We start from the raw sequence: 25,414 nt of genomic DNA, 5'->3' as shown, positions 1-25,414 counted from the left end.
TATCAGCCAAATCGGTCAACGTTTAGGCAGTGCTTAACTTGTTGAAAGTTTGTATGCAGAAACATCCAAAAACAGTGATTTGCAGGTAGACGGCACAATTTACGATCAAGAACCATGATGCTCATTCAGTTCTTGTAAAATAAAGTACAGAATGTTATACTGAAAACCGCGAGAAGATTAGAGTTTATTACGCAAAGATATTAGCATTTTACTGGAGTGTTGTGGGGGTGAATTTATTTCTTTTCAAAGGTAAAAGAAACGAAATTTGCTCAAAACTCACTGCAGAGAAATGCTAATAACTCAGCCGGGCAAACTCGAATCTTCTCGCGGTTTCCTGCATAACATTCTGTATTAAATTCTCCAAGATCTGAAGTATCATAGTTCTTCATCGTAGGTTGTGTAGTCCAGCTGCAATTTACTGTTTTCGGATGTTTCTGCATACATTTTTCCATATAAACTTCCAACGAGTTTAGCACTACCCAAACGTTGACCGATTTGGCTGAAATTTTGTCCAGAGCATCAGGGCATCAAATAGAACCGAATAAGACGGCGGCCCATCAAAAAAATTGAACAAAGTTTTTCCCATACTAATTTGAGCCACCCTAATAATCATGTTATGACGATCATGAAATTTTCTTTTCTCCATCTTTGGCAGAGAATTTATAACAAAATTATTGCAAGTTTTGTTATTTGTAACACATATTGATATAATTGTGATAAAATTTTGTTCTGACTAACTGGTCGGGTAGAAACGATATGCGGAGGTTTTACGTAACTGTCAATGGCGCACGGCATAAGACTGCGCCAGTGCCCGCCATGTCCATTGACCGAGAGGGCAATTTGCTGACAGACAAGACTATGGTGGCCGCCAGGTGGAAGGAGCACTTCGAAGAATTGCTGAACGGTGGAAATTAAGGTGTATTAAGGAGCATATTGGACATAGTCGGCGACGGTCAAGCTGTGGAACCACCAACGCTGGACGAGGTAAAGAAGGCTCTAAACGAGCTGAAAAACAGTAAAGCTGCTGAGAATGACGAAGTGAGCAGCTGCATCAATCAATCCACCACATTATCCAGAAAATATGGGAGGATGAAGAACAGCCTGCCGGCTGGTTGGATGGATGGCCTCATATGCCCAATCTATAAGGAAGGACACAGACTAGAGTGTGCCAATTATAGAGGAATTACCCTTTTGAACTTGGCGTACAAAATGCTGTCGCGTAATAGACTGCGACCGCTTGAGGAGTCCTTCGTCGGCGAATACCAGGCAGGTTTTCGTGAGGGCCGATCAACGGCGGATCAGATGTTTAGCCTGCGGATGATCCCTGATAAATTCCGGGAGTACAACTTGCAGACTCATTATCCGTTCATTGACTTCAAAGCAGCGTTCGATTCAGAGAAAAGAAATGAGCTGTGGCGTGTAATGTCCGAACATGATTTTCCGGCTAAAATGATTAGACTGATACGTGCAACGCTGGATGGCTCGGAATCAAGTACCCGGATTGCAGACGAAGTGTCAACCTCGTTTGTGCCCTTAGACGGATTGAAGCAGGTTGACGCACTTTCGAATTTAGTGTTCAACATTGCACTCGAGGGCGCTATTAGGAGATCTGGCGTGCAAAGGAACGGCCCTATCATCACACGGTCGCATTTGCTTCTGGGCTTTGCGGACGACATCCAGCTCATTGTATATCAAGTATACAAAGAAAAAAAAAATGTTGATCTATAAAATAAGGCAGACTTCACGTGCAGCCTGCGTGTTCGTGGCCTTCCACGAAGTCACCGGCCCCTATCTGGTTCTCTGTTGAATATTGATTTCGCAATTAATTCTTCCGACATTCGCACTAGGTTCGCACTAGGTGCGAATGTCGGAAGAAAGAATTGCGAAATCAATATTCAACAGAGAACCAGATAGGGGCCGGTGACTTCGTGGAAGGCCACGAACACGCAGGCTGCACGTGGCGGGATCAGACCTGCGGACCCTAAACGTTCGGAGAAACTGGAGGAACATCGCCCAAGACCGACGATTATGGAGCTCTACGGCAGGCATAGGTGTATCGACGCTGTAGCCAAATCAGAATGCCAGAAAATGAAAAAAAAAATGAATTTTAGGAATTGTAGATTGCAAGAAATCCTCCTAATATTGTTGGGAATTTCGTGATATTTTTTTACCATTATAAGACCTTTATAAATAATTCTTCAATTATTTCTCCAAGCCCTCTGTACTTTATGTACGTATATGGTCAAAGAAGTATAGATTGCCAAAAATCCACAAAATTCCTTAAAAAAAACTTAATTAATTTCTGAAAGATATAATAAACTCACGCAAATTCAAATGAATGTATTTTTTCGTAATCCCACATATTACTAAACCTAGTTGGGTAAAACAAATCCAACTCTGAGTCGTTGTCGGAGCTAGTTAGATCACGAAAAGCCCTATGGCCGAAATCACCATCGACCCTATTCGGATCAAGAAAAATTCAAAGTTGGTCGGCGATTTGAATGAATATTACTGGATTTCGTTAAAAAAAAATAAAAAAATTCAACTCTGACGTAAGTAACAGTTGTATTAGGTATTGTTTTACATCTAAACATAGACTGAAAACACAATTTCATCTAAATGATTATTTCATTTTATCAAAAGCAACACCCATAAACTACGCAATGCTTACCTGTGGGGTGGGGGATAGTTGGTGGTTTGCGAGATGTATGACGAAGAATTCATACAAAAATTGTAAGATAGGGGGAGGGGTGATGAAATGGCCAAATTTTGCGTTACGTAATTAGTGGACTTTCTTCAAGGAGAATTTCTTTGTTTACGCCACGCGAAACCTGATATATTTTTACCTCCATAGTTTTTTGGTATTTAAAAAAAACAATGTTTTTTTATTCGTATGAAAGTTCACATTTCTAGGACCCCCTCCCTCTTTCAGAGTTACGTAATCTTTAAATATTCCACAATATACTTTCAGTAAATATCAATTAAATATTATTAAATCTTTTTGTGTTAATAAATACTTAAAACACTTGATTGGAAAACTGCGTACTCTTACCCCACCCAAAGTGTACTCTTATCCCACCGGTGGAAAAAGAGTGCGTTTTTTAGGTGTCTTGCAATAAGGGTGATTTTACAATCAGTCCCGTGGTGAATTTAAAATTCATCACATGTTTTTCTACTCCCATCTTCAACTGGTAAAATACGATTGAATACTTTTCATACAGTGCTGAAATTGAAGTCGATTGTATAGCATAAGTAAGCAAATGATTCTACAATTGTATCACCACTGTGTGCGTTATGGTTATCTTAATCCGTGTTTTGAAAATTCACAGCACGTGGTTTCCAAGATGGCTTTGTTGTATAACCACCTTAAATATTTATTGAAAAATAGACTTCTTCAGCAATAAAAACTAGCAAATTCAGCTTAATTTGTTTGTAGAGACTAATACCAATAAAAAATGTTTTGCAGACACCATTGGACCTGTTAGTTCAATGAAATTCAGCTAAGAAGTGGGTTGTTCGATGATTGGAGTTGCTATTAGACCTCATCGCATAAAGAAAAATCCAATTCTTGAGTAGGTTGGTTGGTGACCGAAATTGGACCAAATCCAATTATGGAGTGAGTCCGTCGGTTAATTGGAGGCACTACTGGGCTCTCTAAATTGTTGTCTCTAAAAAAAAATCTGAAGTGAGTTGGTTGATGGTCGGAGCCGCTATCAAAAATAGCAGTAACATGAAAAAATACAACTTTAGACCAATAGGTATCTCTCGAAAGCTAATCGTTGGAAACAGTTAAAGTTCAAGTCGAGTACCTATTATAATTGTTTGATAATTGTATGGAAAAATTAGAACTTCAACTGTTTCCAACAACTAGTTTTCAAGAAATGATGATTTTAAAATTGATGGGCGAAAACTGGGGTGAGGGTGATTTCTGGGTGTCTTACCCCATCTATTTTTTTTTTTTTGGAAAAATCGGTACTGAGCACATTACGGACATTCTTCTTCAATCATTTAAGCTTTTCAACTCTTATAGATTTTAATGAAGAAGACCAATTTTACAAATACGGTATATTAACAATATAGTCCACTTTGTGAATCCCCATATATTAGGCAAGAGACAGTACATTCACACCATCTTGCGTCACAAAAGGCAACTAACGCCTGAAAACGATAGCCAAGGGGTGCGCTAGTTGCAAAAATTACACTAATTTTACAATATTTGAAAATTTGAATTACGTATTTCAAAATTTTATTTTTAAACTCAGATATCAAAATGGGGTCATGGGATGATTTCTAGCATATTATTTCGAATTTCTATACTGCATATTGAATCATACTTTTAAGTACCCCTCGGAATGTCTCTTCACTACATTCACAAACATTGCTTGGCTTTTGTGACACCGCGGCGCTACTGTGTTGTCTGCTCGAATCAGCCAGAGTGGACTATATTGGTAGGGGAGAACGGTCCAAAATGCACCCCTTAAGCTTTTTCGATGTTTTCGCCCATATAAACAAAAATACCCAACCATTTCAACGTATAGGTGCAAAATTTACAAACTCAGCTACATTTCACAATGATCTCCTATTCAAAACAATAAGATTTTCATGACTTTCTAACGCATTCAAAAAATGTTTCGAAAATAGGCCTGGGGCAAAACGCCCGAATGGTGGTCTAAAATGACTCAATTGCATGTAAAATGATGGTGAACGCATGGTTGTTTGTATTTTCTTAATGGATTGAACTACAATCTTACGGATGTGGCTGAATAATAGCAAATCGGTAAATTTGAGTGAATATGAAGGGATTTTGCTATATTTTTCCAATGGAGCTCAATGATGGATAACTAATTATGAATTGTAATGGTAATATTTGTTCATAAATGTACTACAACAGATTATATGAGTGATTTTATGAGGGAGGCCATTTTGCCCCAGGGGTGCATTTTGGACCGTTCTCCCCTAATAGAGTATATTTGTAAAAACTGTAAAGTCTTGCTTTGTTTTTCCACCACTGTGCAGGTACAAGTTTCTGGTTCGCTGGGATCGGAAAAGTTTAATTTTGCGGCCGAAATGATCTTTTTTCGGATCCCATAATAATATCTGAACAAAACAAGCAAATTTATCTCGATTTAAAGATGATCCAGTTTAGGACTGCCAGCCTCTATAATAAAGACAATAATAATAATCTTGAATCTACACAAAACCTATTCCGCCCATACAAAGTAGTATTTTTGGCATTAGTTATTAGAGAAAAATGGTTCTTCAGTATTCCGTTAACCGGCTGATCGTTGGGTTGTAGCCCCTGAAGGAATGTACTGAAAAAAGCTGAGTTATTTCAAATTTAAATTGAAAGTAAATTGTCCTGAGTAAAGTTCCAGAATAGAACTCATCCGATTACGCAGTGCAGATATTACACTTACTTTTGATTTTTTTTTATCAAACTGACCCCTTGTAACCGCTTCCGGAAGTCCTCGAGAAATCAGAATAGATGTTAAAACTTCAATATTCTATCCATATGACATGTTGAGGTGGAATTAAAGATTGTTTTTGTTTGCTATACATTACTCAAAATATTTCTCCTAAAGATCGTTGGAGTTTTGATTGGATTTTTAATGTTTCGGCCCCTCAACTAGTACATCTGTTTTATTTCTCATACGCTGATTCTTGATTTCGGCCAACAGCACGCTACGGCGTTGAATGTATCTATATAAATGTTTGCATATTTGAGTAAATTTAGCAAGTTTAATTTAAAGAGTTCCTTTGCTGCCTAGAATGATGTTAGGTATATCCCATGTTACGTGCTGTGTTCAAGAAAATAGCCACATTGAATATAAACACAAATGAACAATGAGGTGGCCCAAAAATCATTTTTATTATTTCAAGCATGCTGCGACGCAAGTTACAAAAGACAAACTACAAGAATGCAAACAAAAAATAGACACTTAAAATCTGTGGGAGGGTCATTTAAACCCAAGTTATATTTCGACACTAGGCCAAAGGATGTTTGGCTGAACAATCCAGTAGGCCGGAATGCAATTCGCCGATAAAGCCGTTTGGTCGAGAAAGTCATTTGGTCGAAATTGTCGTTCGGCTGAAAAAAAAAACATTTTGCTGAATGGTTCACATAGCCGAAAATGTCGTTTGGCTGAACAATTCATATTGCCTAATAGGGAGCGGTAAGACGCGCGGCTACAAAGCAAGACCATGCTGAGGGTGGCTGGGTTCGATTCCCGGTGCCGGTCTAGGCAATTTTCGGATTGGAAATCGTCTCGACTTCCCTGGGCATAAAAGTATCATCGTGTTAGCCTCATGATATACGAATGCAAAAATAGTAACCTGGCTTAGAAACCTCGCGGATAATAACTGTGGAAGTGCTGAATGTACACTAAGCAGCGAGGCGGAAATATCCTGGGATGTAATGTCAATAGGAAGAAGAAGAAGACGAGCTATTCGGCAAATGACTTTCTCAGCTAAAATAAAATAAATAAAGAGATGGGAAGACCTAGTGATGTTGTTGCTGAAGTACCTAGTGCTTGATGGGGATGTGTCCGTAGTTGTTGAAGAATTTGTTTATCTTCGAACACTATGTGACAACGACGTTTCCCGTGCAATGAATAGATGTATTGCTGCAGCGAATAGGGCCTTCTATGGATTGCGTTATCAGATTAGGTCCCACAACATGCATACGAAAACAAGATTAGCTCTGTATAAAACTTTCATTTTACTATACTCTTTATGGACATGAAGTGTGGACCGGATAACTAACTGTCGGGGTTTGCCACGAGTATTTTGGTCTACGTCCCTTCCCAACTTAATGATAAGATGATATACATCGTAAGAATATTATACTTGAGAAATGTAGCGCCGCAAAATATCACTCACGACTGAGCCTATCAAATATATGAAATGGTTTAAAAATGGTTTAGCAAGTCCTTTTCCGTGGAAAAATTGATTGAGCCCGTGGCTCGGCTAACGCTTAGAAAATGCGATTTCTCACCGCTAATGGATAAATTGTGTTTTTTTATTCAATAGAACTCTTTAATTTCAAAGTTCTAATGTAAATAAATGATTGTTTTGCAAATATCACATATCCCTCCTCTTCTTCAATGTTTTTGTGAATCATTGCTTATGCCAAATGTGTATCGTCTTGCAATTCAGATAATCAGAATCACAAATTTAATTTAATAATATAATACAAAAAATAAAATAAAACAAATCACAACTTTTTCCAGAGTTGTGTAGAAAATGAAAGATATACTAACCTTCGGCCTCGAAACAATCGTTCAGCACGTCGTGAATGATCTCGTCAGACATGTCGATGTTATGCTCCCGCCATGTTTCACCATTGTCCGAGCGAAGAATCACAATCTCGCGTTCCTTTCCGCGGAGGGAGGCAAAATGTGGTACCTCCATGATGACCGGACCTAGAAACTTAGCCCCAACTGGACCCAGCTCTAGTACCCGGCTGGCCAACGCTTCTCCTTCCATTAGCGGCGGTGGATGCAATGTGCGCTGCGGCTTGACGTAGCGGCACGTAATCCTCGTGGGCTGCGCTGCCGATCGCGGGGGAACAATAATGCGCACTCCACTGTGGCGGCAGCCACGCATCGCGCCTCCGCGGGCGTCCACCAGGAACGATACCAGGAAACTGGGCGGAATAGAAGAGCGTTATGAAATTGAATTTTCTTTGTCAGGATGGGACAGCGGATACTCACTTCTTCCAGTGTAGCTTTCTATTAGATCGCAATACAGATCCGGCAGCATTTGGTTAGAATTGTTAGAGTGTTAAACCTCAACCAGGAAAAAAGTTCGCGCCATTTGGCAGCTAACAACGTCTGCTACTTACCCGATATGGGACTGCCGTTCGATGTTAATGTTATCAGCAAAGTCGGTAACGGAAATGCCGGACTGCACCATTGACATGTGCTGTGGGCTGATGGAGTCCTCCATTGCCGTCGGCGGAAACTGGTGCGAATCCGTACTCTGTGTCATCTTGTTTGAATCGTGTCGCTCATCGCGAGTAACGTCTATTGGAAGCGAATCGTCGCCGAGAGATTTCATCTCATCGACGGTCAAGTAGCGGTATGGTTGATCCGAGAGGACAGTATCTTCGCCTCCTTCCTCCTCGGAATCGGACATGAACGTTTCGTGCATGGCTTCCGGAGCGACGACGCGATACTTCTCTTCGGATGGCGGTTGATCTGGAGCGGTCTCCGTATCGGTTACCGACTTCAGCGAATCCAGTACACTGATGTAGCCCAGCTTTTGGGCGATCTTAAGAGATGTTTGACCGCTCTGGAACAAAAAGGAGTTATAAGATATTTTAAAAATGCAGTTTTAGATAGTTAGCCAAACTTACGTTGGTGATGGCATTTGGATCGGCTTTGTTTTCGATCAATATGTTAACAATATGGCAATGACCTTGCTGGGCAGCTTGATGTAGCGGCGTGTAACCGATGCCGGTTGAAGCGTTGATGTCTACGCCTTGTTGGATAAGATAGCGTACCATATTGGCCTGGCCAAAGTGTGATGCGACATGCAGCGGTGTATAACCGGCCTTGGTATGAGCTTGCGTGTCGGCACCATGTTTGACCAGAACTTGTGCAACATTGACGCGGTCTTCCTGTGCGCAAAGATGTAGAGGCGTTAGACCATTGCGGGCCTGATGATCTGGGTTGGCTTTCTGTTCCAACAGGAGTGCCGACATTTCATGATGACCTTCCTGTGCACTCAAATGTAATGGAGTGAATCCGGCCTTGCTTTCGGCGTTGGCATTAGCTCCGTATTGTAGCAGAGTTGTGGCAATGCTCATCTGGTTCTTGCGCGCGGCAATATGCAACGGTGTATGGCCATTCTTAGCCGTTGCATGTGGGCTTGCTCCCTTTTCTAACAGCAGAAGCGCTACATTTTGATGATCGTAATGACTCGCTACGTGCAATGGAGTGACACCGTTCTTGCCTTGAGCATCGACTGGAGCGTTCTTCGTGAGAAGCAGTTCAGCAACTTTGATGTGGCCGTATTTGGCAGTCAAATGTAGAGGCGTGAATCCCTTCTTTGTTGCAGCATCAATTTGGGCACCATTCTCTAGCAGTGTTCCGGCAACCTATAAATAAACAATGCATTGGGTTTGATTTTGTAATATTTTATAGAACGAGTTTCAAACAAATCTTCAAGAGGTTGTAGCAAGAAGGTCGAAAGTTTGGTCGACATTTATATCACATTTTCGTAGTTCACTCGTGTTATTTAATGATTAGTGTTTCCAGTCCAGTTTAATATAGTATTAGTCGTTTTAACTTCCTCGATAGATCTACCATGCTTTCAAGCAAACAAAACTTAAAATGAAGAAAACAAAATATAACTACCTGAACTTCTTTCCTCCGATCAACTTTGTCTAACGAAACTGTACAACTTTACTGAAATGATGTGATGTACGATTTGGTTAACAGAACGAACTAATAAGCATTGGTCAGATAAAAAATTAAATAAACGAAAAGTTTTGGTTTAACATTGATTTATTCATATACGTTGAAAATATGTAACATAAAAAACGAAGTCGAAATAATATTAGATGAACTTTAAAAGCGATAGAAAGGTTTAGCTCATGAAACACCGCTAATTCAACAATCCGGTCTAGTTTATAAGCTACCCTATACTTCGCCTAACTCGACTATAATGTGCGTTTCCTGCCAAGCAGGTCGTTGGTACTATTCACCCTGTCTATCGGAAGCCTTAATATCTACACGAGCTTAATAAAGCATACATGAACGAATATCAATAGCATCCTAAACAGGTTCTAGATAAAGTACTCCTGATGCCGTATCCAGAACAACTGCATCAGATAGACGGTATCTATGTGGTCCATAAGCTTTTTAGCTACCAGATTCTTTACCTCGTCCTGGCCCTCCTTGGCGGCGATGTGCAGCGCCGTGTACATGTCCTTGGTGACGGCATCGACCTGGGCACCGTGCTGCAGTAGCAACATCACGATATCCACGTTGCCAAGCCGGGACGCGATGTGCAGTGGGGTTTGCTGTTCGCGAGCGCGAGCATCGACCTGGGCGCCATTGCGTAGCAGAATGCGGATTATATCGGTCTGTGGAGATAGTTGCGATATCGAGATTCGATAATTAGTTTAACAAAATAAATGTATTTTACGAAATGTTTTGAAATATTTAATCTAGTAAAAATTTTCTCTAAAGTACTTCAAGGGATGCTAATCATGATCCATTGTTCCTAGTGGTAACCATTTAGTATATTTTAATACTCTGATAATTGTGCAACTCACCTGGTTAGCTCTAGCTGCCAGATGAAGCGGTGTTTCTCCTCGAACTGTCGGTACATCCGGACTGGCATCATGCTGCAGCAAGTAGATGACGATGTTCATGCATCCCATAAACGAAGCTACATGCAGTGGTGTTAAGCCACTCTCCGTAGTCGCGCTAATACTGGCGCCATGCTTCAGCAACAGCTCGACGACCTTGATGCGGTTCTTTTTACACGCGATGTGCAACGGTGTGAACCCATTCAACGCACGTGCATTGGCGTCAGCATTGCGATCTAACAGAAGTTTTGCGACACGGACATGTCCGCAGTGGGCAGCAACGTGCAGTGCCGTCAAATAGTCAACGGTCACTTCGTCAACCGGCGCTCGATGGTACAGCAGTATGCGGGCTGCATCTACGTGCTCCCCCTGGGCTGCCATATGCAGTGGCGCTAGGCCGTTCTTCGTCTTGGCGCTGATGGGGGCTCCTCGCTCCAGCAGCATATCGACGACCTGCTCGTGACCGGAGCGCGCAGCGCAGTGTAACGGCGTTAGGCCATCGCGAGTCTTGCTCTCAATATTGGCGCCTTTCTCCAGCAGCAATGCTACCATGTTGGTTTTTCCCCATTTGGCGGCCACGTGCAGCGGGCTGATGTTATGCTTGGCAGCGTAGTTCACATCCGCACCCTTTTGTATCAAAAGATTGGCCATGGCTTCATTGCCGTAGTGCGACGCGATGTGCAGTGGCGTAAATCCCGACTTGGATGTAACGTCCGGATTATGATCATTCTAGAATTAAAATTAAATCTAAATTAGAAACTAAACTTATTTTTATCCTAATTTTGATGAACAAACCTCCAGCAGTAGCGTAGCTGCCTTGACATCGTCTTTCTTTGCTGCAATATGCAAAGCCGGCAAGCGAACTTTACCACGGGTATCACTCTCGAGCAATACAGCCACCACCTTGTCGTGGCCCTGCTGCATAGCGACAGCCAACGGTGTGAACCCATCTTCAGTGGCCAAACTCTGGTTTGCTCCATTCGACAGCAGCAGGCGCACTACCGAATCATGGTTCTCTTGCGCGGCCATGTACAGCGGCGTGAAGCCATTCTGCGATTGCACATTAACGGAAGCATTGTTCTGGATCAACAACTTAACTACTTCTTCTTGACCGGCCAGCGAAGCGATGTGCAGTGCGGTATTGCCCTTCTTAGTGGCCGCATCAACGGTGGCACCGCGAGCCAACAGCTCCGACACCACGGCCACGTGACCATCCTTCGATGCAAGATGTAATGCGTTCAAGCCATTCTGAAACCAGAGCACACAGAAAACGGGAAAATCAGGTCACAAGTAGTACGCCGAGGGAACATAAATCAATTTGCCTCCACCACTGTCACCCGCGTCACCGGCGCCACACCTTCGGTCTCCCCTGCCCCAGCCGCAGAGTTGATTGACGCCGCCGAGCATTGTTTTCACTTTCATTTCCTATCTACGACAACGTCGACAACCATAACCGGCGGGAAGCTACCGGTGAAGGCTTCGTGTTTTCGAACAAGACACAACGGCGCATGTCTGGCCCGAACTCCATCTATAGTAGCGGCATGCGCAGTACTATGCATCCAACAGATCCTTAAGAATGACGAATCCATCATCTGCGAGTACCTTATCAGCCAGACGGCCTTAGATTTATTATTCATTAACTCTTGTTGAGTTTGCTAAACACAAACATTGTACGACTGAAAGCATTAATTATTTTTTCTTGAGTAAGTCATCAATCTTGCTGAAGTCATCGGACTCTTATTCAAGAGGGACTGCAGAACGAGATTGAGCGGACAGTTATCCTTGGTTGTGTTGCAAATATCGAGAAAAGTATCGACAGCGTGACTTCATCGATAGTGCAGACAGAGTTTTGTACATACGAAGCAGGCAACAGGGTTGGGCGAAGAGGTGGCATACCGAACTGGATAAATATTTTCAGTGAGCAAACATCCGGCCGGGGGATCACGTTTCAACTGCAAGCATGGAGAAAAAATTGAGCTCTTACTTACCGCATTGCTAGTATTGATGTCGATGTTATTTTTAAGATGTTCTAAAACTTTTTCTAGATTGCCTGCTCTAGCTGCGCGCAGAAACGACGTGTTTCCATCCGACTGCAAAGGAAGAGAAAAATATAAATTATTAACGATAGTACAACACGGTTCAAGGAAGAAGAAAGGGGATTTATCTGAAATTTTAATGCTCATAAAATCCTCGGTTGTTTCAATTCAAAATGAAGTTTGGCATCAGCTTTCCTGATGTCATGTCTATACTTGAGAAAATTTGTTTTGGTCAAAAACAAAAAACTTCAAATTATTTGCTGGATGTATAGAAAATATTAGATTTACAGTCCTGTCCTGGCTCATCACATTTTTTTAACAGAGTAAAAGATTTTTTTTTCTTATAGTTCCTTATAATATATTTAACTTTAATTTTTTACAACAAATACTTTGAGACTTTGAGCATTACTTTGCTCAAAATAATCCAATTTTGAACATCGGGTGCCGAATCTTCTCTTCTAGTTTTATGTCCTCATTCTAAATCTCACATCGGTCCACGGGCATCGGAGATGTTTCGGTTTTTCCGAGCTGCTTGTCCGCTTAAGTAACGTTTACCTTCATAATATATGATGCTTTCCACAGAAAAACGAATTGCCAAACGTCACATGAAATGCAAAGCATAGGAAAAATTTTATTTTTAACATACCCTCGGAAAACCCGGGGACATCTCAGGTGGCCGTGGATCGATCTAAGATTTGAGATAAGGGCAGAATATTAAGAGTTTCTGCGTTCGATGATCCCGATTTTGTTGAAATCGAATTATTTACATAATTATGCTCGGTCTGGCCTAGGATGTTTTCGGGTGAGACACATTCTCGACTCCCCTGGATGCGAATGAATGCAAATAATGCATACGCATATCAGATTCCAATACAGTTCTGCATAAAAACCTTGCAAAATCTGTATAAAATTTGGCATTTTACAAATTTCGAAAATTATAACACAATCATCATATTTAAATCATACAATTCTGTATTATTTCTATAGAGTAGCTGTATGAAAAGCTTACATTTTTTTGTTTTGTTTACATTTTATTCAGATATTAAAGACCTTCTTTTGGGAGTGATTTCTATTCAACACAACTTCTAAGGGAGTAATACGAAAAGCAAGCACAGACAGGAGTGGTACGATTTTCACAAGATTTGTTCAGCTATTGGGCTTTGCGGTTGTATACTATTTCGCCGAAAAACATTTCGCGGAATTTTTTATCGCGGTACGACATTCCGCGGAATGTATCAACTTTCCGAAACTCATTTCGCGGAATGAACCTTTTTTCCGAAAGACATTTTGCGGAATGTACCTTTTCACCGAAAACCATTTCGCGGAATGCCGTTTGGCGGAATTCAGTTAGAATAATTATCATTCAAATATTAAACGATTTCTTACACGATTGATTACATGAAATCCGGGCTATTTTTTTTCGATTTAATGCAAACCCGAACCCGACCCGTACCCGTAAATTGCATTCGTAAACCCGTACTCGGAGTTGACCCATCGGGTTCGGGTTCGATTCGGGGTGCGGGTTTCAAAACCAGAAACCCAACCATATCTACTGCCTGGTATAAGGCAAAAGGAGTTGCTAATGTCTTCTTTCAAAGAATACGTCTTCCCGATATAAGGCGAAAGGAGAAGTAACGCCTTCTTTCAATGGATGCATCTGCCCGGTAAAAGGTAAAGGGAGGAGTAACGCCTTCTTTAAATGGATGCATCTGCTTGGTATAAGGCGAAAGGAGTTGATAATGCCTTCTTTAAAAGAACGCGTCTGCCCGGTATAAGGCGAAGGGAGGAGTTACGCCTTCTTTAAATGGATGCATCTGCCCGGTATAAGACGAAAGGAGTTGATAATGTTTGCTTTCAAAGAATACATCTTCCCGGTATTAAGCGAAGGGAGGGGTTACGCCTTCTTTAAATGGATGCATTTGCCCGGTATAAGACGAAAGGAGTTGATAATATTGTCTTTCAAAGAACACGTCTTCCCGGTATAAGGCGAAGGGAGTTGTAACGCTTTCTTTAAATGGATGCATCTGCTCGGTATAAGGCGAATGGAATCGATAATGCCTTCTATAAAAGAACGCGTCTACCCTGTATAAGGCAAAGGCATTGGTAACGCCTTCTTTAAATGAATGCATCTGCCTGGTATAAGGCGAAAGGAGTTGATAATGCCTTATTTAAATGAACGCGTTCTCCCAGTGTAAGGTGAAAGGATGGGTAACGTCTCCTTTAAATGGATGTATCTGCCCGGTATAAAGGGCAATTGAAATTTTGAAAACTACTTCTAAATATTCTGGGAGGCCTTCCTTAGCCGTGCAGGAAGATGCGTGGCTACCAAGCAAGACTATGCTGAAGGAGGCTGGGTTCAACTTCTGGCCCGGTATCGGTAATCTCGTGTTTAAGGAATTCAAAAAAATGCTAACTTGGCTTTCAAACCTCGCAGGTAACAATTGTGGTAATGCTGAATCAACAAAGGCTATTATTATTAATATTCCGCGAAATGGTGCATTCCGCGAAACGGTACATTCCGCCAAAAGTAATTCGGCGAAAAGGTACAAACCGCCAAATGTCGTACCGCGAAAAGTTACAAACCGCCAAATGTTACTCCGCGAAATGTTCAACCGCGAAAATAAATTCCGCGAAATAGTTTTCGGTGAAATGTTATACAATCGGGCTTTGCTGACTACATTGATATTGTGACACCTAGCATTGACAAAATGGAAGAAGCCTACTCACCACGAGTAGGTGTGGTGTCGAAATAGATGTGGTTGACTGGTGATCACTAAAATTTATACCAGCAGAGAATTTCGGAAACGCATTATAGCAGCAATTAGCGAATGGTACTTCAAGACCATTCGATCTTATACGGTTCGCTTTTGTACAAAGGTAACCATCTATTTATATTTATTAAACGCTCATTAGATCGGTAGCTCTCTTTGGACAGTGGACAAGGTCTTATGTACAATAACCATGCGGTGCAGATAAAAGAATTAACTGCAAATAAGTAGGAAGTTATTAGGAAGTAAGTAGGGGCTAATTAGGGCGTTGAGCCTGATGCCAGTAGGGTCTTAATTACGATTTCTGGAAAGCGTAGATAAGTCATTTTTATGTGCTTGATTATATTGTGTAAGCGAAGAGGGCGCTGACAGGTGACATGCCTCGACCAGGTGCTACTGACCGTGGAATTGGACACAGATATAAATAGCCAACTAACGCCACTCTGGCAGTGTACACGCCAGAGTCAACTCTCGCATTAGATCATATAGGCGATTCGATTCTTCAGTAGAATTCGATGCTAACACCTGTCTAGAACATCCTTAAAAGTTAATGGCAGTGGAAGATTCCAAAAGGCTGGTTTATTACAGAAATATTACTTTTATTTTTTTAAACATTCCACTGAGTAATTTAAACTACCAAATATAAAACTTAGATTGCATATGGGGATTATTGGAAATCTGCTTTTTGAAATATCGCATATCTGTGGGATTGGAATAAGTTACCATCAATGTGTTCTAAAAAGTTTATCCCTCAGTTTTTTGCAAATGCATCCATCTACTCGTTATGGCTTCGTTTCTATTCGCGTATTAAAATCAAATTAAACTTTGGAGAAACAGTTTAAAAATTACTATGTCTGAAACTTGATTATGCATATGTACAACATGTGATAGATTTAGTTCGGAAAAGGTATTGGAGGGTAACCGCCCCTTCAGTGGGGTTTGATCCCACGACCCCAGTTCGCATGACAGGTGCTTTCCCTACTAAGCTACGAAGGACCTCCGTCGTCCACCGCAGCTTAGCGGGTACTGATGAAACCAAATGCCCAGCACCAGGTACCAGCCGATCTCTCGCAATACATTTTCAGAACTAACTCTCTCAAATGTATTTTTGTACACATGTCAACCAAGTAGGATGAGTATTTAGTATTGTCCGGCTCCTACACACTTGCTTCATCAGCAACGGCGCTCAATGAAGTAGGGTTGTGTGAGGTTGTGCCAGTTCCCGACACGACCACACAAGCGAAGAGAGATCGCCACTCGAGATTAAGAGAAAGTTAATGGCAGTGGAAGATTCCAAAAGGCTGGTTTATTACAGAAATATTACTTTTATTTTTTTAAACATTCCACTAAGTAATTAAAACTACCAAATATAAAACCTGGATTGCATATGGGGATTATTGGAAATCTGCTTTTTAAAATATCGCATATCTGTGACTGTGGGATTTGAATAAGTTACCATCAATGTGTTCTAAAAGGTTTATCCCTCAGTTTTTTGCACATGCATCCATCTACTCGTTAAGGCTTCGTTTCGCGTATTAAAATCGCATATTAAAATCAAATTAAACTTTGAAGAAACAGTTTAAAAATAACAAAATCACCCGGTCATAATAATGGTTGGTGCTGCCCAGTAATACCAACAAAACATCTATCAATAATTATTCGATAGCTGTCAAAAGTAATCCTGTCTGCAATACTCTGCTTGCAATTTTTGAAAATCTTTGAACTGTCACTTCTAAATTTAATTCGATTTTAATTCGCGAATTGAATCAGCTTGAGCTTGAGCTTGAGCTTGATTGACTGCTCGTAGTTGCTACTCCATTATGACCAGATCAGCTGTTCTTGTACAGGGAACCAACAGATGTTTGCTTGGGACTAGCACACATCTTCAATGTACAAGTACTGGTGATCTCATTTGTTAGGTCATACTGGCGCCTGCCACGTCAGAATGCAAGTCAATGTAGGAAGGGGGAGGAAATGATGATGCAATCACTCGCCCACTGCAAGCCGAATATACCTCTGCACTTGCCACGAGTTCATGCGGAATTTGTTGGAATTTCTGGGTTAGGTTGGAGAGGCAGAGGTCCGTCTTGGTTAACGAGCTGCCAATGTGATAGATAGGAGAAGGTAACTGATGGAATTTCTAATTGGATGTAGGAAACGAGCTCTATAGTTCATTTCCAATTCTAGCAGATTACTGATAGAATACTCAAGTTGAAGGTATAGGAATAGTAATGGAAACGGTATGGAAGTCCATTTCCAGTTCTAACGATTGCTAGAACATGAGAAATAAAGAGAAAGATACAAAGTAGGAGAATGGAACGGACCTGGGATTAAACCCACAACCTCCTGCCTATGAGGCAGAAGCAGTAGCCATATGACTACCAAGCCCGCATTTTAATTCGCGAATCGAATCAAAGCATAAACGGTTGCATAATGAAGAATTCAGTAACAGTTGTCGATCAGTTAACAGCAAGCCATGATTCTATCTTTTTCCTGTCAGACCATCATGGCGTACGCACGCATTGACAGTGAGATGGTGTATTACGTATATTCCGCTCGGCCATTTGGGGCACATATTTTTACAATCCTGCCAGGCTATTTTAGGAATTGCATGATTATCTAGTATTCCAGAACCTGATTTCACACTGTGAGTAAAATAAGTTATTATACAAATATTAGAACTTTGAAATTATCACAGTAGAAAAATGAAATGGTTTGTGGTCTGGAGTACCACAAGGTCACTCTAGAAGACCGCTATAAAATGGTTTGTGGAAAATGTGAAAAGCTGTCGGGTAAATGGAATCTAACCTTGCATCTAACACAATGTTGCAAGAAAAACAGTTTAGTGCGCTGTGCTGTGCACACTACAGGCAACCCTGACTTTTTACAAATAAAAGGACAAAAATGATCCACAAAAAAATAACAACGATCCATAAGTAACATCTAAATATTCCATAAAACGATACCATAAATCCATAAAATAGGATTATTCATAAAGACTAATTTTAAGATCCATAACTACGCAAAAAATAGTAATTGATAAGAAAATATGTTCCTTTAGACATGTTATTTTTATAGAGGGATGAAGGCAAATCTGCAGACACCTGAAATTATCACTCAGAGAGTGGGGTTGACAGATAGCCGACCCACTAAACCCACCCAAGTAGCGGAAGGTTACTTGAGTTCCCTCTCAGCATTACTTCTGGGGGATAGGCAGTACTTAATGTACTCGCTCATTCACGCTCACACAGGCACTCATCCCGTATGAGGTCCTCTTGGGTGCTCTCTCTAACACACCCTGACACTCTTTCTGGGGCACCATATGAGTCTTACTTGGATGCTCACCACTAACATACCATGTGGGTCAAACTTGGTTGCTCAGCTCACCCTTTACGCTCCATGTGAGACTAACTTGAATGCTCACCCTACCAGCTGATTCACGTTCTAGCACACCAATTTGAGACTTATTCGGGTGCTCAATCTAGTACACTCTGTCACTCCTCCTGATACACGCTCTGACACACCATGTGGGACTTACTTAGGTTCTCACTTCTGACATGCCATGCGAGGCTGACTTGGGTGCTCACCTCTAACATACCACGTGATGCTGACTTGGATGCTCACTCTACTCTCCTCTGCCATGCCTCGAGGTGTCGATAGCGATAGGTACCAACAGTTCTACGCTACGACCCTCCTACCTTGGCATGTACGATCAGCCTGTTTTCGCTCTACAAACCAATCACAAGTTAGTCATGCTTGTCGACTGCTGCTCGGCGCGCCAGATTCTCTGCAAGCTGCAGGCAATCTGAATGGTTGCAGTCAAAACTGCGTTCCACTTCTCCACCGCTTGGAACATCATCTGGATAAGGGTATCCGGGGTTGTGTCCCGACCACAAACGTCTAGCATAGCTCTTCTTTCGACGTCGCGAAACGAGGACATACGAACAGTATGTGCTCTGCAGTTTCATCAACACCTGGGCAATCAGGGCAGACGGGGCCTGACCTGCCATGGCCTGACAGGAATTGTGTCAGATGGAAGTGAACTTCCCCATGGGGTTTCCGTCCTAACTCGATATGATAGGTATCGGCTAGTGGGTCCACCTACCTTTAGAAGAGTTATTTCACTCGCGCTGCCATCTGGCAACCGAAGTCACCCTGATGCGTTCGCGGGCTCCTCTGGTGCCACGTAGCTCGAAACACTCCTCGTCTTCCCGGATGACCATCTCGACTGGCATCACGCAACCTGCATCGTGTGATATCGTGCAGTAGGCAGATATCACTCTGAGACACATTAAGTGGTACGTGCTCTCCAGCTTCCTCAGGTTACTGGTTACCCCCAGAGCTCTCGCCCAGGATGGGCCACCGTACCTAAGAATAGATACGGTAACGCCTGCCAGTAGCCTACGTTTACTGGCACACACCTTGGAACTGTTGGACATCATCCTCGATAATGCCGCAACAGCAGTCGAAGCCCTCTTGCACGCGTAGTCGACATGGCTGGCGAAGGTCAGCTTGTCGTCTATTTCGCCCCAAGGAGCTTCAAACTCCGCTTTGATGCGGTCACGACTTCACCCACGTGGATCACTGCATGTTGAACCGCGGTTGTTGTCGATAACCACCTCCGTCTTATGTTGAGCGAGCGGCAGGCCTCTAGCGCTCATCCAATCTGCAATCGTGCTAATCGCGTGCGCTGCGATCAGTTCTACCTCGGGAATTGACTCCCCGTAGACCTCCAAGGTTACGTCATCGGCGAAGCCGACGATCTTAATACCAGGAGGGAACTTTAGCTTCAGAACTCCGTCATACATAAGGTTCCATAGTACCGGGCCCAGTATTGAACCTTGCGGAACTCCTGCGGTAATAGGTACGCTTCTCTGACCGGCATCGGTCTTGTATAATAGTACACGGTAGGCAAAGCCGATGTAACGAAAGCGCGATGGCGTCCCAGCTTGCGCTGTTGAAAACGTTCTTCACATCAAGTGTCACTAGCGCACAGTATCGAATACCTTTTTCTGTTGGATCGCTATCTCGGCGGTCCTTACCACCAAGTTGATAGCGTCCAACGTGGACTTACCCTTGCCAAAACCGAACTGATTGATTGACAGACCGTTCGTACCCTCTGAATACGGGGTCAGCCTGTTGAGGATAATCTTCTCTAGCAACTTGCTCGTCGTGTCTATAAGACAGATTGGTTTATGTGCCAATGGGTCACCCGGCGGCTTCCCGGCCTTCGGCAACAACACTAATTTCAGCCTTTTCCATCTTTCAGGAAATCTACACTCATTAAGGTCTTGGCCATCACTATCCTGTAGGCGTCGCCCCACGCTGGCTCCTTCGCATAGGTTGTCGAAACACGCTCTCTTACTGCTCTTGATGGCCTTGTTAAAGGCCAGTTTCGCAGCTCAGATCACTTCACGGCGGTCCGGTCTTTCATCCTCGGTGCGGGCACGTTGCATCCTTCGTCTATCCTTGAGGTAAGTTGATCAAAGCTTCAATCTCGGGTTTCCAGCAGTTAACGGCGTCTTTCGTTTCTCGGAAGAGCTTTCCTCGGCATGATGGGATCGCACGCGCGTGTTTGGGCAGCTACCAACTCATCCCCGCTTAAACCTTCAGTGTTGGCTTCTAGTCCCAGGGCCGCGGTGAAAACTTCGCTGTCGAGCTGATTGGTTCTCCACCCACAGACCTGACAGAGATCCCCGGATCTCGGATGTTGCACGCCATAGTTGATCTTAAAGCGAATTGCTAGATGATCACTATGGGTGTATCTCTCATCCACCATCCTGCCCAAGTCTGGTTCCAAACCAGGACTGACAAACGTTACGTCAATCCATGTCTCCCCGTTACTTCTGAACGTGCTAGCGAAATCATCATTGATTAGCACTGCATCGAGCTTCGCTAGCACCTCTAGTAACGCTTGACCCAATAGGTCTCATATATTGCAAGGAATTTAGGTCATTACGAGTTTTTATTTACACAATTATGATTTCACTATGATAAAAATTATCGTATAGGATACATTCAATACAACATTTTCCGACAATAATCTGACAAAGTTTGATATGCAGTGCAATTTAGATTTTTTATGGACGCAAATGAGCAATTCTCTGTGAAATCGATGGTCGATTTATATTTGTATTTTTTGATTTCTCTGAAATTTTGAATATACATCCTTTATGGCCAAAAACATTATCTGCATCATTGGTTTGCCATTTTAACTTGGTGTATGTTTTGATAAGGGCCTAAGCAAAAACACCTTGAACACTTCCAAAAAAATATAAATTGAAAACGGCTTGTCCGATCATTCTGGTGTCTTTGGCAAAGTTTTAGGTAATCAATGGGGCTATGTGGAAAAAATATATACTGTGAAAAAAAATTCAAACATTGAAAATAAAACTTAAAAATCGATTTTCTCAAAAACGGATTTTTCAATAATATCTTTTTTATATGTATGTTGTAGCAGATAATATATGTATTATTTTGCTCTATGGGTCATGATGGAGAAATGATGGACAAAAAAGGATGAACCTACTTTTAAAGAAGGGATTACATCCATCATTGCTTCAATCCGGACAAGCGCCTACTTTTAAAGAACAAATCAAATCCTCCATTTCCATAATCCGTGCAAGCGCCTATTTTTAAAGAAGGGATCACATCTACCATGGCCTCAATCCGGGCAAGCGCCATTAAAGAAGAAATTACATGCATCACTGCTTTAATCCGGACATGCGCATACTTTTGCATTGCATTGCGAATGCATTCTTTCCACGAGAGGATAATTTTTTTTTAATATTGTTATCGACGGGTGTTATATTTACTATTCCGGGGTGTTTCCCGCACCACTTAGTCACCATTTAGCGAACGCAAAGACAAATTATGATAAATGTCCGTTATGTCAAAAGACCCTCACTTTTTACGCTGGTCACAATTATGCCAAATGTCCGTTATGCCAAATGATCGTTATGCCTAATGGCCTTTAAGCCAAATGACCTCTTGCCAAATGACTTCAAGCCAAATGGCCCGCTCCCCGTCGAAATTCATATATAGAAGAATAAGATTAGAAAATACAACATCACGAAAAATTCACTATTTCCGCAGCAAATTGTTCTGATTATAAACATCAATAAAAAAATTGGAATCCAAGGGACAATTGGAATTTCCAAATGAAATGCATTGAAATTTGCACGGAATTTTGTTTTTGGATCTAATGGAAAAATCTCCGGAAATGTTTACGGGAAATTTTCTGGAATTTCTACTTAAATTCCTTATAATTTCTATTCAAATTTTTAAGTTTTGGCGGAAAACTGTTCGGCATTCCAAAGGAAGATAATTCGGAATTAAAAAAAATATTTGCATTTCTTCTAGGGTAACGGTACCAATAGTGGAGGTTTTAGTAGATCCACAAAAGATTTTTTTTAAATTAATAATTATTGAAAATATACAGCTTCAATATCTTAGCCAATAGATATACTAATAAATTTGCTAACAAAAATGAGATTGATGTCATTTAGCATCAAAAACTACAAAATAGTGCTTGTACCACATTGTTGTACTTTTGACAGATACGTATTTCGACCTCAACCGTGTCTCGTACTTGACTTGACTTAGGAGGATATTTAGAGCACGATGCATCAACTGAAATCATCGTAAAGTGTATAATTATGATAAATCTCATTAAAAACCCACTACATCCACTACTGGTACGGTTACCCTATTTCTATTTCTTTGTACTGTCCATAAACATTCTTTTAAAATTCTCTGGGAAATTATAAAAAAGAGAAGGGTCGTTTGGCCGAAAATTATTCGGCGGAAAACCATTTGGCCGAATAATACGTTAAGCCGAAAGTCATCTAGCCGTATTGCATTTGGGTGAAATTAATGTTTGTGTGAAACAGTTATTAATCGAAAACAGTTGGGCGGAAAATTTCATGTGGCCAAAGCAACATACGAACGAACTGATAATTTCGGCGAAAAGCAGTTTGCTCTAATATATCACTTGTCATAAGACGAGTTTGTACCATCCCATTTAATTCCACAACTTGATTGTACCTTGACAGATGCGTATTTCGACCTCAACAGTAAGGTCGTCTTCAGTATCTCGTACTTGACTCGACTCGTTTGGCAGAATCATCAGAAAGAATATGTCGTTTGGCCGAAATACTCGGTCGAAAAAAGGCCATTTGGCAGGCTTCTGCCAAAAGACAAATGCGGCCAAAGGACCTTTTCGGCCAAAGGACCATTTCAAATGTCATATATGGCAAAACGACTTTTTCTGCCGAATGACCAGTTCGTTATCTATTTCGGACAAATAACATTTTCAGGGTTTTGGCCCGATGGTGATGGTTGGACAAAAGCTTTTCGGTATTGTGGCCTTCGGCCAAATGACCCTTCCCGTCGTTTGGCAGAAAGTCACACAGCAAAAAGCTATTTTTGTGAATGGAACGGTTATTAGGCCGAAAATGGTTTTACCGAAAATGTCATTTGGCCGAAAGCGACAAACAACCAGTAGGGATATTCGGCCGAACTGGTAATTTGACCGAAAAAGTGTTTTGCTGGAACAGGTTTTTTGGATGAAAATGCCGTTTGGTCGTTTAACTGAATAGATCATTTGGCTGAAAGTTTTGCCTAAAATTATTGATCTGTATTAAAAAAATCGGAATATTCGACGCCTATTTGTTCAGAAACAGTTTTTTTTTGTTTTCTCGGAATTGTGTAAAAAGGATATATGCAGTTTCTCAAACACATGATTTGGGTATATAATATCCTATGTAATTGAATCGTTTGATCAATGTTTTCATATATGATTTGACTAGCTGTGGATTTTGTTTTTATTTAGGTGGCTAGTTCTTCACAGAGCAATGCTAATTGGTTATTGTTCTCGAATATTAGAGCAAGTCCCCCTTAGGTTTCTGTTTCCGAAATCATGTTGCGCTGCATTTTCTGAATAACTTATTATCGTCACGTGGCATTATTTCCATCCAAATTTATGACTCACGCTGTCGTCGAAAACAAATACACACAAATCTACTTCCGCAAACCAAACCATTCTGCCTTTGCGAGACAAAATTGTTTCACGGTACGTGATTGCGTTCGACATTTTCAAAGCACTCGTGCAAGATTGTTATGTCATGCAAAATTATTCCTTTTAAACTACACTGAAACACCCCAAACCTAAGAACGACGAACGAACAGTAATAAACCACACCCTTCTGTGCAAACGATTTTCGCTGCACACCCCACTCACATGGCATATAGCGGAGCGAGCGCCGTTTTTAGTCAATGCGGTGCAGGTTCTGTGCTCGTCCTGCTGGGTCGCTGCATAATAATCTGAACTGCAACTGAAATGGGACGGCAAGGCAAGTGCCAAACTGTCGCCATCGCCGGTGCTAATGTTTTTTGAGTCCTCCAAGTCTGGACTGCTGGCTCTGGTCGGTGCTGTAGCTAATTACGTCACCATCAATAGGAGCTCTGTTTTTCGTGCTGCATAATTGGCGAATAGCCACGCGTACATAAGCCACTTTTTCATAGCTTGTTTGCACTTAGACTGACCCAGAAACGAGAAAGCTGTCATTTCTTTTGTGGCACACGACAAAAACTGTGAATAAAGCCGGATCAGCCTATTGTACGTTTGTTTGGAAGGACGAAATAAATGAGGTGAGGAAAAACTAAAACTTGATTGATGTCCTCCGCGGCGGCAGTAGCGTTGTGTCGCTGTTGCTGGAAATCGATACCAGCTGCTGTTTGCTTTGCTTTTTTGCCTTTCAATACTATTGGATTTACGGCGTCTTGAGGCGAGGATAATCTCTATATCAATGAGGATTCTCTTCGAAGTTAATTCAAATGGCAGCGGCGAGCACCTCGAGGTTTATTTATCTATTTTGTTCGACCTTCATAATTTTTTTTCGCTATGTATGTATATATTCGGAGAGTGAATGCATGACCTCTGTGAAACTGTGGAATGTCATTTTTTGCTATCAGTATCATGAAAAAGTATCTACTGTGGTCTTCCCAAGTAGCACACGCAACATCTTCCAAAAAGCACCTTGTTTTTATTTAGTTTAATTAAAGGCATTGGAAAAACTTCAAAGCACGAAAAAGTTACATCAAGATGTCAAAAACGTTCGAATTGTGATCAATGTTTCATTAACATTGCAATGCAGTACGCATTTCACATTTGGAAACAAACAACCAAAGAATACTGCACTGCATGTTGCATACACGAAACAAAATCATTAAGTTGCATATTTTTTACCATGTAACTTTAATGCGTCTTTCAAAATTTAATTGTTTGTTTA

At 41.5% G+C, this 25,414-nt stretch overlaps 1 protein-coding gene across 1 annotated transcript in view; it reads right to left on the bottom strand.

Annotated features, from left to right (window-relative positions):
* LOC134224009 (ankyrin-3-like) overlaps positions 1–25,414 on the bottom strand; it is an 84,616-nt gene that overhangs the window by 5,516 nt on the left and 53,686 nt on the right. Inside the window, exons 3-10 of the mRNA XM_062703254.1 lie at positions 12,307–12,408; positions 11,114–11,566; positions 10,283–11,047; positions 9,887–10,090; positions 8,357–9,100; positions 7,844–8,292; positions 7,713–7,730; positions 7,260–7,645 (exon numbers count right to left, since the gene is read on the bottom strand). Coding sequence (XP_062559238.1) covers positions 7,260–7,645; positions 7,713–7,730; positions 7,844–8,292; positions 8,357–9,100; positions 9,887–10,090; positions 10,283–11,047; positions 11,114–11,566; positions 12,307–12,408 — 3,121 coding nt within the window. The remainder of the gene's footprint in view (positions 1–7,259; positions 7,646–7,712; positions 7,731–7,843; positions 8,293–8,356; positions 9,101–9,886; positions 10,091–10,282; positions 11,048–11,113; positions 11,567–12,306; positions 12,409–25,414) is intronic.

This window comes from Armigeres subalbatus, chromosome 3 (genome assembly GCF_024139115.2).
Source record: "Armigeres subalbatus isolate Guangzhou_Male chromosome 3, GZ_Asu_2, whole genome shotgun sequence".
Taxonomy (NCBI): domain Eukaryota; kingdom Metazoa; phylum Arthropoda; class Insecta; order Diptera; family Culicidae; genus Armigeres; species Armigeres subalbatus.
This window is presented reverse-complemented; position numbering and strand designations above follow the sequence as displayed.